General features: G+C 35.3%; 4 protein-coding genes across 7 annotated transcripts in view; 1 reads left to right on the forward strand and 3 right to left on the reverse strand.

Annotated features, from left to right (window-relative positions):
• Nucleotides 1-8,858, reverse strand: part of LOC106647570 (transmembrane protein 267) — a 44,085-nt gene extending 35,227 nt beyond the window's left edge. Inside the window, exons 1-3 of one of the 2 annotated variants that reach the window (XR_016292860.1) lie at nucleotides 8,649-8,858; nucleotides 8,061-8,491; nucleotides 7,610-7,984 (exon numbers count right to left, since the gene is read on the reverse strand). Coding sequence is in view for 1 of the 2 variants with exons in the window: in XM_014364021.2 (XP_014219507.2) it covers nucleotides 7,664-7,984; nucleotides 8,061-8,348 (609 nt within the window). In the remaining variant the exon portion in view is untranslated. Of the gene's footprint in view, nucleotides 1-7,419; nucleotides 7,985-8,060; nucleotides 8,492-8,648 lie in introns of those variants that run through there. The other variant, XM_014364021.2, reaches the window with a different exon arrangement.
• LOC106647534 (uncharacterized) lies at nucleotides 756-5,984 on the reverse strand. 2 transcript variants are annotated; one of them, XM_014363979.2, is made up of 4 exons: nucleotides 5,902-5,984; nucleotides 4,450-4,702; nucleotides 2,262-2,392; nucleotides 756-1,802 (listed from the first exon to the last, which is right to left on the reverse strand). In XM_014363979.2, the coding sequence occupies exons 2-4, from the start codon at nucleotides 4,450-4,452 to the stop codon at nucleotides 1,628-1,630; spliced, it is 309 nt and encodes a 102-aa protein (XP_014219465.1). In that variant the 5' UTR covers nucleotides 4,453-4,702; nucleotides 5,902-5,984; the 3' UTR covers nucleotides 756-1,627. The 2 variants fall into 2 exon arrangements, with proteins under 2 accessions (XP_014219465.1, XP_089444782.1); XM_089588656.1 differs by lacking the exon at nucleotides 5,902-5,984 and adding an exon at nucleotides 5,523-5,591.
• A 174-nt stretch (nucleotides 8,859-9,032) lies between the features above and the next one.
• On the forward strand, nucleotides 9,033-10,614 carry LOC106647532 (c-Myc-binding protein homolog). Of its 2 annotated transcripts, none has more exons than XM_014363976.2 (3): nucleotides 9,033-9,421; nucleotides 9,600-9,714; nucleotides 9,955-10,614. In XM_014363976.2, exons 1-3 carry the CDS (start codon nucleotides 9,389-9,391, stop codon nucleotides 10,125-10,127), a joined length of 321 nt encoding a protein of 106 aa, XP_014219462.2. In that variant the 5' UTR covers nucleotides 9,033-9,388; the 3' UTR covers nucleotides 10,128-10,614. The 2 variants fall into 2 exon arrangements, with proteins under 2 accessions (XP_014219462.2, XP_014219461.2); XM_014363975.2 differs by having other exon boundaries at nucleotides 9,036-9,421; nucleotides 9,600-9,721; nucleotides 9,962-10,614.
• mgr (prefoldin subunit mgr) lies at nucleotides 10,606-12,097 on the reverse strand. Its single transcript, XM_014363978.2, has 2 exons — nucleotides 11,942-12,097; nucleotides 10,606-11,652 (listed from the first exon to the last, which is right to left on the reverse strand). The coding sequence occupies exons 1-2, from the start codon at nucleotides 12,026-12,028 to the stop codon at nucleotides 11,161-11,163; spliced, it is 579 nt and encodes a 192-aa protein (XP_014219464.2). The 5' UTR covers nucleotides 12,029-12,097; the 3' UTR covers nucleotides 10,606-11,160.
• Between the last annotated feature and the right edge of the window lie 634 nt (nucleotides 12,098-12,731).

Raw genomic sequence — 12,731 nt, forward strand, 5'->3', positions numbered from 1 at the left:
TGTGAACGTGTAGTTTGCTCGATGATTTTGTACCAATTACGGCCTACCTATCTCTCCTCTCTCTCTCTCTCTTGGAAGCGCGTCGCGCCCCCTCGCGTGTCTCTTTTCTCGCGCCCCTTCGTCTCATAGTCTCGCGCTCTTTAAACTCGCAATGAGGGCCGGTCTTGAGGAGATCAGCATCATTCAACCCTCCGCTGTGCGCATCGGTATATAGAGTTTTACGAGTAATTGCAGCGCGTGACAAACCTACGCGGTTGATCTTGAAAACGGCGTTTTGGCTATCTCCAATGGAATGCACGTTTTTGTCTCGTTTGAGATAAATCAACAAATTGTTGGACCTTACATGACTATCTGTACAAGCTCGCTGGAGGAGCTTTTTGAACATGATAATAAATTGTTCGAGAGTAGTCGTTTCAATCATTTATTTCACCATTCAAATGTTAATTCAACTTCGTACAGAGAATATAAAGATATTTTTTTTTTTTTTTTTTTTTAACTGCTACTATATGCACAGAAAAAATGGCACACCAATACTGATAAACTGCGTGTATGCATGTACAATTTGACAATGCAACATCACTTGCAATTAGAGTAAACCTGAACTGTCGCTAGAGTTAATTAACATTTAAAAAGTTTGATGGCAAAATCTTATCAGATTTTTCAGAGGATGGATTTTTGTTTTCCGTCCAGTTTAACATTTGAATGAGGCAAATTAAATGAAATAAACTCAATTTCAACAGTTTTAAAGTTTTCATTACATTTATTACAGGCGCTGTATCTTTTAAACTGAAAAAAAAAAAAAAAATGTAAGAACAATTTTCAAAGGAGTAAGGTAAAAAAATAGATTACATTCAACTTGAAAGACTGGAAGCGACGCATAGCACGCGTTACTTAAAGCTTTGGCTTAAAAATATACGCGTTACAAGCAGTCGACAAGGTAGGAATTCCAAAATCTTTCTCTTGTTTCATTACTACAATGTGGTACATTCATACGATTGGTTACGTGACGTTACCAATTCTTAAAAAATTACAAATGATTATTTGCTAAATTAAATTACTCTGTATCGCTTCAAATATAAAATTCATTCAGAATCCGATTTTTAAACCATGGCATTCTAATTAAAAAAAAAAAAGTCCAAACACGAGGAAATATCGTAAACAGACTATTCCAACGATAATACATCCATAGACGGTCATTGATATATAAATGAAATAAAATTTAATTAATAATAATATTGTTACACATAAAACATATGTATGTATGTACAATAAGATTAAATTAAAACTCAACGACTATTGCAAGCGTAAGTACACACTATACGACGATTGGTATCATTAGAATCATATATTGCAACGCAATCAACGAAGTGATTATATCTTTGGCTCATCGAGCATACGCGTCAATTCATGTAGAAAAAAAAAACTTGTAAAAAGTGATTCTCGATTCTCACGTACAGTAAGAAATAATGACACACTTTGGTTATCGCGTAAAACGCAAAGGTATACAAACACACCGCAATCGCGCGGAGAAAAAAATAAACAAGACTAAAGTCAATTTCACACGCGCATTGTTTTTTTTGCACGCACACCAGGGACGCGAGCATAAAGTCAAATTGCGTGGCGCCGTTTAAAACTTGTGTCGACTTTCGTCTCTGGCGCGCCAGGTGTTTTTGTCGTTGAAGCTCTCCGAGCCGCTGTACATCGAAAAGCCACGGCGCGAGAGCTCCTCGCCCGGGACTATCGAAGGATTCGTGTAGCAGAAATCGTCCATCATTCTCGTTTGCCTTCCAAGCTGATTGGAACTGAAAAAATGTATGTGCTATCGGTTATGTCGTTATCGCATTTCGGCAGTTACAAAAAAATATTAGTACTAATAACTTGGTTGATAAAAAAAAAGTCAAGTGGTTGGAAAATGTTCGTACCTATAGCGAACCGTGTGTATGTGCATCAAACCAACACCCAAACAAACATAATGAATCTTTCCAGAAGATTCGTGTCATTTGAACTGTAGCTGCACACGGGTATGCGCTTACTACTCGCAGTTGATGTATCTTATCGATTTAGATAAAAAAAAAAAAAAAAGAGCGGGCGCGATAAGCGATTAATTGCCGTGAGTCAGTGCGTGAGAATTTACGAGGCGTGTACGGATATGCGGGCAAAACGTTCGGCGAGCCATTATACCTACCGATCATCGCGATTCTCGTACTTGATATTTTTGTACGAAATTGATGGTATTGCTCTTTATAATTGTATATACTTACGAGTCCATCTTGAGGCGTCCGACTCTACCGAAGAGTACACCGATGAGGATGAATATTATGAATATCAGGAGAAGACAGAGCAAAGCCAGTCCGGTTAGGGCGTAGAAGTAAATCTCCAGATCGTCGAGTTGCTGAAAATCGTAGACGTGATTGTTTGGAAAACAGGTGACTTGTGCTCTATTTTTGCTGTCGAGTCTACATGAAACGACTCCGAGGTCTGTCATGTGTATAAAATTGAACGAACCAACAAATAAAGTCGAAAAAAGTAGTAGTGATCGGTATCAATTTTAATTGAAAAGTAAAAAAAATTTTAAAAAAGGAATTAAGAAATAAGAGGTGTACCTACGAGCGCGCATTCCATACATTTAAAAATTAAAGAGTGGCCGCATAAGTATAGTTTCAAGGTTTGCTGTAATAATTTGGTTTCTGTCAAGTCCCCCGTTGCCCCATGCAGGAGGCGAATGTTTATGGTTTACCGTTCCCGCGAATGTTCACAAGGAGGCGTATATGGCTCTTGTTGCGACATCGATCAGGATGAGGAAACGCGTACATCGAGCCGATAATTAAAAAGGTCGCCTTGTGAAGTTTTGCAAGAGTTTTTTGTTACAAAAAAGCTATCAACCCACAACACAATAGTCAAACATTGACTTGACATTTACAAATGAGTGGACAAGTAACCAACTATACGTACATTGATGAACCTATAATACATGATGAAGAAAAAATAAAGGAATTCATGATGAACATCGTCAGGTGTAAGTAAATAATACAGAGTTTCGCAAACCATCGGCTACTTACATAGCCACTGAACGCGTTTGCGGTAGTACACAATAGCCGCAAAAAAAGAAAGAACTTACACACAAGTAGGTACACGTGTCTATAGCTATCGGAAAAGCCGCGCGTCGAACCTCCTGCAAGTACAGAATTCAGGTGTATGCATGATGGGTAAGTATCCTCATGGCAATAGACAGCGGAGAGACAGAGAAAGATGTGTACGTGCGTACTTAATAATTACCCGTATAAATATAGCGATGGCCCGACAATAAGCTACACGTAATATGCGACGTTGGGTCACTTGCCGGCCGGCATAAGTGCAAAGTATATATACACCTCTTACAAGCGTATACATCATTATATACACGTGTACCCACGTGTATTACGAGAGTAGTAGGTGTACATAATGACGCAAGGAGCAAGTACAACGTATATATACACGAACGTGTGTAGACACTATGAGATATGGATACACTGTTGGGAGAGAATTTGCATAGAAAGTTGCGGTTTTCGCGATGGGTTGGCGAGATCGCGATCGCGGTTATCACAAGACGTGTATATGTATATGCATCGGTATATATACTTTGTATTATACACGAGGTAGCTTATTCAGCTTCTTTTTCACGCTACCTTTTATTATTTACTATGGTATTACGCGTATACGCGTATCGATGCAATATCTATACACGTATACATTATGTAGGTGGCTATTGAGTTTGCAGGTAGAAAAAAAAACAAAAAAAAAAAAAAACCATTGTTCGTTTTAAAAACGATTAGGATGGAACCTTGTACATTTTTGATAAACAAAAGTGATTGCCGCGCAACAGATAAGTAGTAAAAATCTTGGTAAAATGCCTATCGCCGATCGTTCTCTTGAATTTCGGTTTTTAAATTTACGTCTTCTTGAGAAGTATACAGCCAATTATTGTATATACTCATTGTTCCGCTCACTTGAAAGAACCGTAATGACTTTTCTTTGAAATTGCTTTTAGGTACACGTACACACACCGTGTGCCATCAACTTTATGATTACTCGTGGTTTTCATTCGTTTGTACGTTATGTAAAAACGTCTACAAAAAGATAGGGCACACATACGGACTTTTGTTTGCACGTCCGATGTACAATAAAAATGCCCAGTCGAGCCCATTTATGATCTACACGTTGACAATTATTGTTGCTACACTGTACAATCCAACGTGACCGTGGCGAAATCTCACTCTACAGCGCTACTTTCAAAACAAGTCCACGAAAATGGTACCGCTGAGTTAGCTGATGTATCAATAGAGTGCCATTGACGAATGGCAAGAAAAACGTACCTTTATAAAAAAAAGAACTCGACAGCAAAAAAAAGTATTTTTTAAAAATAAAACACTTGAAGCGTTAAAGTATCGTGCACATAATATATGTACTTACCATGTTATATTATCTTATATCTTAGGGATCCTCAAAAAACTTTTATTTCGTCCTATCTTCCTCGGGGGCAGCGCATCAAAGTTTCACCATTATATTTATATGATCGAATAAGTCACATGCGCTCACTTCCTCATCCCGATGATGCGGCGTATAAATATGCAGTCGGACGCTCGCCTCCTTCGCATATCGCTACTACCTAACCATTGTACCGCCGAGATTCCCAGCCGCGATGAGTTCCGCGTTCATCTCCCGGCTAAAGATTTTTCTATGTTATAAGTAATGCCAACATAAGTATTTATACATGCATGAGAAATCATTTCGCTCCTACACACGTAACACATACATATATGTACGCGTGTGTTTTATTGTTTATTGGAAACGTGAACTCGTTGAAAGACCTTTATTTTCTTTTTTGGGGTCAAGGAAAAATTACTTTATTCACGCGTGCCGTTATTGTACCGTTGGAGGTGTGCTAAAAAAATGTTCAATTCTATTATTTACATCAATATGCATTATTTGCTGTGAATCCGAGGGAGAAAAACAAAATCGAGTATAATAAACGGTTTCGCCACTTTGTGTAAATGTATTTTCGTCGATCTCATCACCGAACTCGTCACATCCACAACGAGGACAATGTGATTTTCCGAGTTTTAATCGTGACTAATTGAATTCTCATCTCCACGTTAACAATCATCGGGATTTTTATGTAATTTATATATATATACACACGTTCCGTAACGCGATGACCGAGTGCGTTATTTTTCACTGTTGACGTCGAGGCGACTCTTATCTCTTGTTGAGGATGTTTTTCGATACGACACTTTTCCCGCATCAAATGCGTTTTGTGAAAAGAAAATAAAAAACTGCGCATTATGGAAGTAAAACAATTAATACGTGTTTAAGAGTCACCGAAAAAAGTTAGCTTTTAAATTATCGACGTATCGGTACGCGCGGATCAAGAAAATCATCAGCTGATGGTCGATCACGTGTGTGTGTCGACTCCATCGGTGGAACGATCGATAAGGAGCTTGTGATATGTAATTAACTTAACGGTCCGAAGAATTCAAAATTACCTCTGAAAAGACAAATGATTATCAACAGTTTCGATAGCTTGTTTTTCTCATCGGATTGCGTAATGAAGTATTTTAATGTTCGATGCTTCCGCGAGGCAAACTTGTGCGATAAGCAAAAAAAAAAAAAATTAATTGTGATACGGTACGTAAAGATACTGTTATTTCTCATCCCGTTGAACGATTTTGGGTGAAAAAATGAGAAAATATGATAATAAATCGGTTACTCCATTAAATCGTTCCTCCTTTGCACAGTAGAAAAAAAAAAAGAAAAAATCGAAATCACTTTACTTTCGCCGTAGATTTTAAACTACGACAAAACAAAAGAAATAAAAAAAAGGTGTACTTATTTTCCCGAAAGTATAAACAAACCGATAATCACCATGAAAAACGACGCTGTACTCAGAAGAAACCGCCCAAAGGAGAAAAACGTGCGCCGCGCGCGACGATCCACTTGGAGCGCTAAACGAACACTGAGGCGCTCGATCGTCAGGTGCGCTATAGCAGCAACGCCGACGACGGCATTTATGATAATACCTCGCCGATATACCTCGTTCTCTCTTGCCCCTCTTTTGTATAGTTTATGAAATCGTCTATACTTGGTTGATGCCGATTGTTATACACATATGTACACCTACTGCGATGGCTATATCATCGCTCATCTCGCTCGCGCTGAGCGACTCTTTTTTCGCTGTAGCTATCCATATCCTCTTTTGCTCAACTATGGAAAGACCTGGTTTTTGTGGATCGGTTTTCTCTAATTTAAATTTTTTTTCCGTTCATACCTACAATCACAAGTATTAAAATTAAATGGTACTCGGCTAAACGAGATAAATATGTTTGTGGAGATCTTGGCTTGATCTGTCAATCAGCAACATGTTACTGTATACGTGTGATGTGCTCCGTACCAAAGAGAATCAAAGTAAATGTTTACACTGTATATACATTGTAACTGCCATATCACTTTGATACGTACGTGCAAGGACGGTATAATACTTATGGGCTGATTATAACTACATTTTTTCTCTTCTCTGAAATGGAAACATATAGTTTTTTTGTACTTGATTCTTGAGTGATAATTTATACGCGAGCTGTTAACGCGCATTTTTTATCCAACTTTACGATGGAAGCATTTTTGACACTTATTTTCTACTTGTAAGAACCTTTTCATACGCGTAGCGAACAACGATTGTATACTATTGTCACTTGAATGAGTGTACTATTTCCTCGGCACCACTTTCACCATGACATAAGTATTACAATTACGTCAGTGAAAAAAGAAAATAATATTGTAAAATTTCCAGTTGATTGTAACAGCGAAGACGAACCGTATACTTACTTGTTTTATCGTAAAATTCTTTTTCGTGCCTTGCTCAATAACTACGCGTGTATAATTATAGTGTCTTACTTAACGAGTTCAAGCGCAAAAAAATTTTTATTGCTTTGTAAACACTTTTTAATGGGTACCTCAAAATAAGAACTGATATACTTCTTTGGAGTGAAGATAGTCTATCAGTAGGAGACTTTCAACAAAAAGGCATCTCTGTGTACAAGTAAAATTTTTCTCTTATTCCGACAATACGTCAGTAAGTCTTCATATACCGAGGTACAGTTGGAAAACATTATAAATATTATTTTGCAATTTTTAGAAGTTTAAGAAGTAATATTCTTTGTTCAAAGTTCTGTGAATTGTCTAATAAAGATCAAACGTACCTTCACAAGGATTTATTTCGAAAATTGCGTTCATTCACTAAACAAAAAGTGATATAAAACCATGTGGTTCTACTAAGTACCCATATAAGTTTAAAACATGAATTTCGTAACTTGTTGTGCGTGAAATATGAATATTACCTACGTAATTATACTAACATGAATTTCGTCTTTGGTGGTCATAATCCTATGTAAGTATGATCCATAATATGTTTCAATACCCGTACTAAGTTATTAATTTTTTCAAGATTCATAAGAGCGAAATGTCACCAAAACTTTGTATATATTGGGGAGTATTTTAATATTTTATCCTTCAGAACATCAGTGGATAGCTCTTAATTTAATAAATTAAATATAAAACTATTGAAAATTATACATACATTGAAGGCACTTCCATGTTATCATCATTAATTACTTTGAACTATATAAACGTGTTAAACGATGAATTCCGAGTATTTGGTATCTTTTGATAACTGCCAGTCCATTATCCACTGCATACAGTATGGCAGAGCCATGGATACACTGATGTACATATAATACGGAATGGGTCGAGTAGAGCCAAAAGGCCAAAACCACAATCCTCTCCTATTTCCATCCCTTATGTGATGGCTTAAAAAACTCCCAAAGATCATCCAAGAACAAATTATCAAGTTTGTGGAACTCGTTAATTTGGCAATAACATTCATCACTGCCCACAGTACTATTGGTATAGTAGTGCAGTGCAAAAATGGTCTGTACTTTAAATGAGTTGCATCCTAAAATTAGAATCATTTATTGCTTTAGTTGAATAGATAGCCCTCTTAAATGAATTGAGATTCCTCACTTCCTTACGTTAATATCCATACTTTCCGCAGCAATGAAATGATCAACATCGATCAAAGATGACATTAAAAAGCATATAATTATGCTTCGCAAGTACTCAAATGCAGATTTTTTTGAGATAATTATCACTAGAGCCCAGGTAATGCCACCAACGGTGGCATGTGTCAAATTGTCAGACAGGGCTCTGACAATTTCGGTTTTGCCATTTTGTAATCCTACATCACCAATATAAGACACAAATCCAATCAAACTAGTTAGGAATGCTTGCAATACAAAACGTTGCTGTAATTTTAACATGGTCCTTCACAACTTTACACCAAATATAACTTGTCAGTAATTTGGTTGATAGTTTGGTAATTGTTAACTAACATTTTTTAATGACAAATGATTTCTTTCTGCTCTCAAATGACATATTTGTTCAGAACTGACAATCAGCTAACCTAAAAATAAAAAATGTACAGTTTACAATATTCTTGTAAGAAAATCTTGTTGTTTTTAACTTTTATTACGACAAAATCATCTACATTCTTATCGCTGTACAAATGAGATGATGAAGTGCAACGCGATAAGCGTAAATTAAGAGTAGTTTCATCTTACCTTAAACGTCAAAACGTCAAACTTTCGAAAAGTCCGCCTCTTTCTTGGTTGCGTCTCTGTACGATCTGTCCATCATTTTGTTTTTAATTTGTTAGAATACAATTTAACTAACACTAAAAAACCAACAAAAAATTGCACTTAGCAACACTTATTTTCACATCAATTCCTTTTGTTTTATAAAATTTACATCATCACCAGTACCTACATACTTATAACCCCTACAAAAAAAAACAAAAACAAAAAAAAAAAGAATTATATACAGACGTCACGCAGTTAGCAGAAAAACGAAGAGCACAGAAAAGGAGCTCAACCAATGAAAAGAAAGAAATGATGCGCCTGGCTTTGATTTTGATTTGTGATTCGCTGCGTCCAACACGCGCACAAACAATCTCAGCTTAGAACGAAAGTGTATTTCATGGCAGTTTGTTTTGGCTGGATCTTCTCTTCCAATGGTCCCATCAAATTAGCGCGTCCTGCCTCCCACCAAGTCCCACCTATTGGTATACCTGCTCCAATACCTTTATACCTGTACCTGTGTATAACTCACACATACTATTATTCTTATCGTTATATTGACAAACCCAAAGACGCCCTTCTCTGGACGACTGACTCGTGAGTAACCTTGGCAGTGTACAAAAAAAAGACATTTTTGTGTACAGGCGAAGAAGCAGTTCTGCGAATCTCGGAAATCACCAATATAACTTTGCCATCAGAGGCAAAATAAACACCAAGTGTGCACAATGTCGGCCAACACTGCAACTACTTCTCCCAAGGTATCTTAATCCCTTTATCTTTGAAAACTTACCTGTTCATTTTTTAGCTGTACTCTATAGTGCTTGACTACATTGTCTCCTCGTGTTCAAATAAAACTGTGATTTTTATTTATTTATTTTGTTTTTTTTTTACTCATCACCAGAAGCACTTTCGTTACTGTCTATAAACTTTTTCCAGCCTACCGACATTAAACGAGAAGATTTTCGCAAGTATCTAGAACATGCAGGAGTCTTGGACTCCTTGACCAATATATTGATAGCATTGTATGAAGAACAGGACAAACCTGACGATGGTACAGAGTATCCTTTTTTACTCACGTATTGCTCTAACACTTTGATCCCAGTAGGAAATTTTAACAAAATTTAATTGCTTGTTGTACGTTTTGAAACTTGCATGAAAATTAAAAAAAAAAAAAAAAACCATAATTTTTTTTGATCACATAAATACCCTAAAACCTTACTAAAACGTAGTGACGCTATTATGTTATAAACTGTTTGTACTGAAAAACTACATAAGGTGTATTCCTTAACAGATTTTAGATATTTCCGAAAATATTTTGCCAGTGAAGCAGTTGAGGCTCACAAAAAAGCAGAAGTAGATGGTTTAAAGAGGGAACTGGCTGAGGCAAAGGCTGTTATTACAGAGTTAAAGGAAAAAATCAAACAATTAGAAAAAAGTTCTCCTGAGAGCACGCAACAATCTTAAATTCAATAATTAAATATTCCACAATCATTTTATCAACTTTTGACGAGAATATCAAGTCTATTTTCCCTGAAAAATGTGCCTTATAATATTTTCCATCTTATCGTATGGTAGGAGTACTTTTGTCTCAAATTAATATATTGTTTATCGTTGTTGTAGTATTTCAAATTAAAAATGCATCAGTACTTAATAAAGCACTTGATATAAAAGTGTAACTCAAATGCAAGGCACAAATTTTATAAAATATAATGTTTCTGTATGCAAGAAACCTAATAGCTTCCCATATACAAGATCTCGTTTTGTGAGATCCCACATGCAATATTAAAATTTAGTATATGTGTTCACTATTTTTTAAATTTAAATTCTACATGTAGTAAGAAATAAAATATTCCGAAATGAAAACATTTATCAATATTGATGTATTATTCATATATTATTTTGTCATTTAATATTAAGGAAAGGAAATAAAAAAAGTTTTTGTATGAAATAAGCTTTATTTTAAAATATTTTTGTTTTTTGTATTATATAAAATTTTGCTCTTCAATTTTCTTTGTCAATTCATCGATCGTTTGATGCACAGACTATATTTAAAAAAAATTCTGTGCATTCAAGTTCTTAAAATTACGTCATTAAACAGATAAACTATTTTATTTTAATGTTTCAACTTGATTAGTATAAAGATATTTAACAAACCATTAATAAACACAAATGTAATAGAAACTTGGACGAATGTTTACTAATTACGAGTAATAAACTTTTTGCAGTATGCAAAAGTGGTAGTGTGATAAGATGTTGAAAAAAAAAGTCAACAAAAAAGATAAAATTTAAAAATGAACGTAAGTGAGTGCCAGATGTATCATTTATTCCATACACAATGAAAAATTCACAAGATGCTAGGCATAAGTTTTTAATAAGCTGTTTTCATCACTTGTTCATTCATCTCTTGTTTCAAGCAAACACGATTGTAATAAATAAGTTGTTCTTATATTTTATGTTAATCACTGATTAGTATGCAAACATCAGATTCAAACACTTTTTATTGGGCCTTTGTAGTTTGTCTTCTTTTGACATCCCAGTTGTACACTCTTGCCATGTTAACTTCTGTTGTCGTGAACTGATCTCTAAGGAAATCCAAGTCATGTTCAACATAGCCCAAGTTCTTTTTTGCCGCCTGAATGTTCTTTGTTAAAAGTTCTTGAGCATCATTGAGAGTATACTCAAGCATCACATTAGCTCCCAACCAGAGGCATACCCTGTCTGTGGGTGTAATGGTTGCTTTGGCATAGACTTGATCCGAAAGTACAAACCGCGTCTCCATGTCTTGGCTGTTGTTTTTTTCGTCTTGAAGCTTCTTTATCATTTCCAGTGAGTTTTCCAAATCAGGAATCTGTTCCCTCAAACGTCTGCGCTTGTTCACTAAATTGTATTCCATAAATTTGTATTTGCTGTGATTCTCATCTAGCCATTTGAGTACTTTTTCGACCGATCCATTATTCTCTGGTTTGGCCATAAACGCATCAACATCTTCCTGAAATGTTTAATCATATTTGCAAACAATGCGCTAAATACTACTAAATGTTCAGGATATATATAGATGGAATAGTAACACAACCATATATAAAGTGGCTTAGAAAATAGCTGTCTTAGTAAAAACAATTAGTACCACCGATAAATGGAAAATAACTTTGATTAAAATTTTTAGTTAGAAATGGAAAAATACTTATAAATTTGAAAAAAATAATAATAAACTTGATTTGGAAAAATACTTTGAGGTTAAGTCACAGGATGATAGAAAAATAACAGAGATGCAGAATTACCACAAATTCGGCTTCAGGAATACCAGCGTAGGACTTATTATCTTCAGGCGCGTCAATTTCCTTTTTACTTTTGTCCTCTACGTCCATTTTTTACTATTTGCACTAAAAAAATCTCTTACACCTACAAGTTCGGCTGCAAAGTTTTCAACTTTTCAACTTTTGTGTTTGTGTGTGCGCAGTGGGCACACGCGCACTTTTTTTTTCTCATTTGCGTTATGGCGGGAAATATTAGCATTTTCAAATGCGTAGAGTACTTACGTAGCTCTTTGACTCGAACACAAAACTTTTCGGTAAGTATTTTTATTTTTTCATCAACATTTCAATGCTAAATTATCGCGTTGATTAAATAAATGCATACCTACACTTATTGGTACACATCGAATTCTCAAACTAAATCAAATAACCGATTGTTCTGTATGGAAATTATGTCAATCCCCACAAAAACGGTTTTCTTTGTCATCGGGACTCGCATCGGGAATGGTAAAAAAATATTGCTCATAATTGTCTATTATGATGAACCAGATAGCAAACATTTTTCATAGTGTTAAAAAAAATGTATATAATTCAACACACCAATAATTATTTCTCGTGCACGAAATTACAAATATTGAAAATTCACCAATAAACGATATAGACTTTGGATGCAAAAGAAGCATAATAGAGTAAAAATGTTTAAATTTCTCAAACAAAGTTAATTTTACGAAATTGTTGTATCAAAGTGGCTGAATGTTGTTAAAACTCTTTGGGACACAAAGTGTGTATTATTCTTATTTATATTTATGGATACACG

Source organism: Copidosoma floridanum, unplaced genomic scaffold (assembly GCF_036245765.1).
Source record: "Copidosoma floridanum isolate Cflo_tuat_1 unplaced genomic scaffold, Cflo_Japanese_pri ptg000007l, whole genome shotgun sequence".
NCBI lineage: Eukaryota > Metazoa > Arthropoda > Insecta > Hymenoptera > Encyrtidae > Copidosoma > Copidosoma floridanum.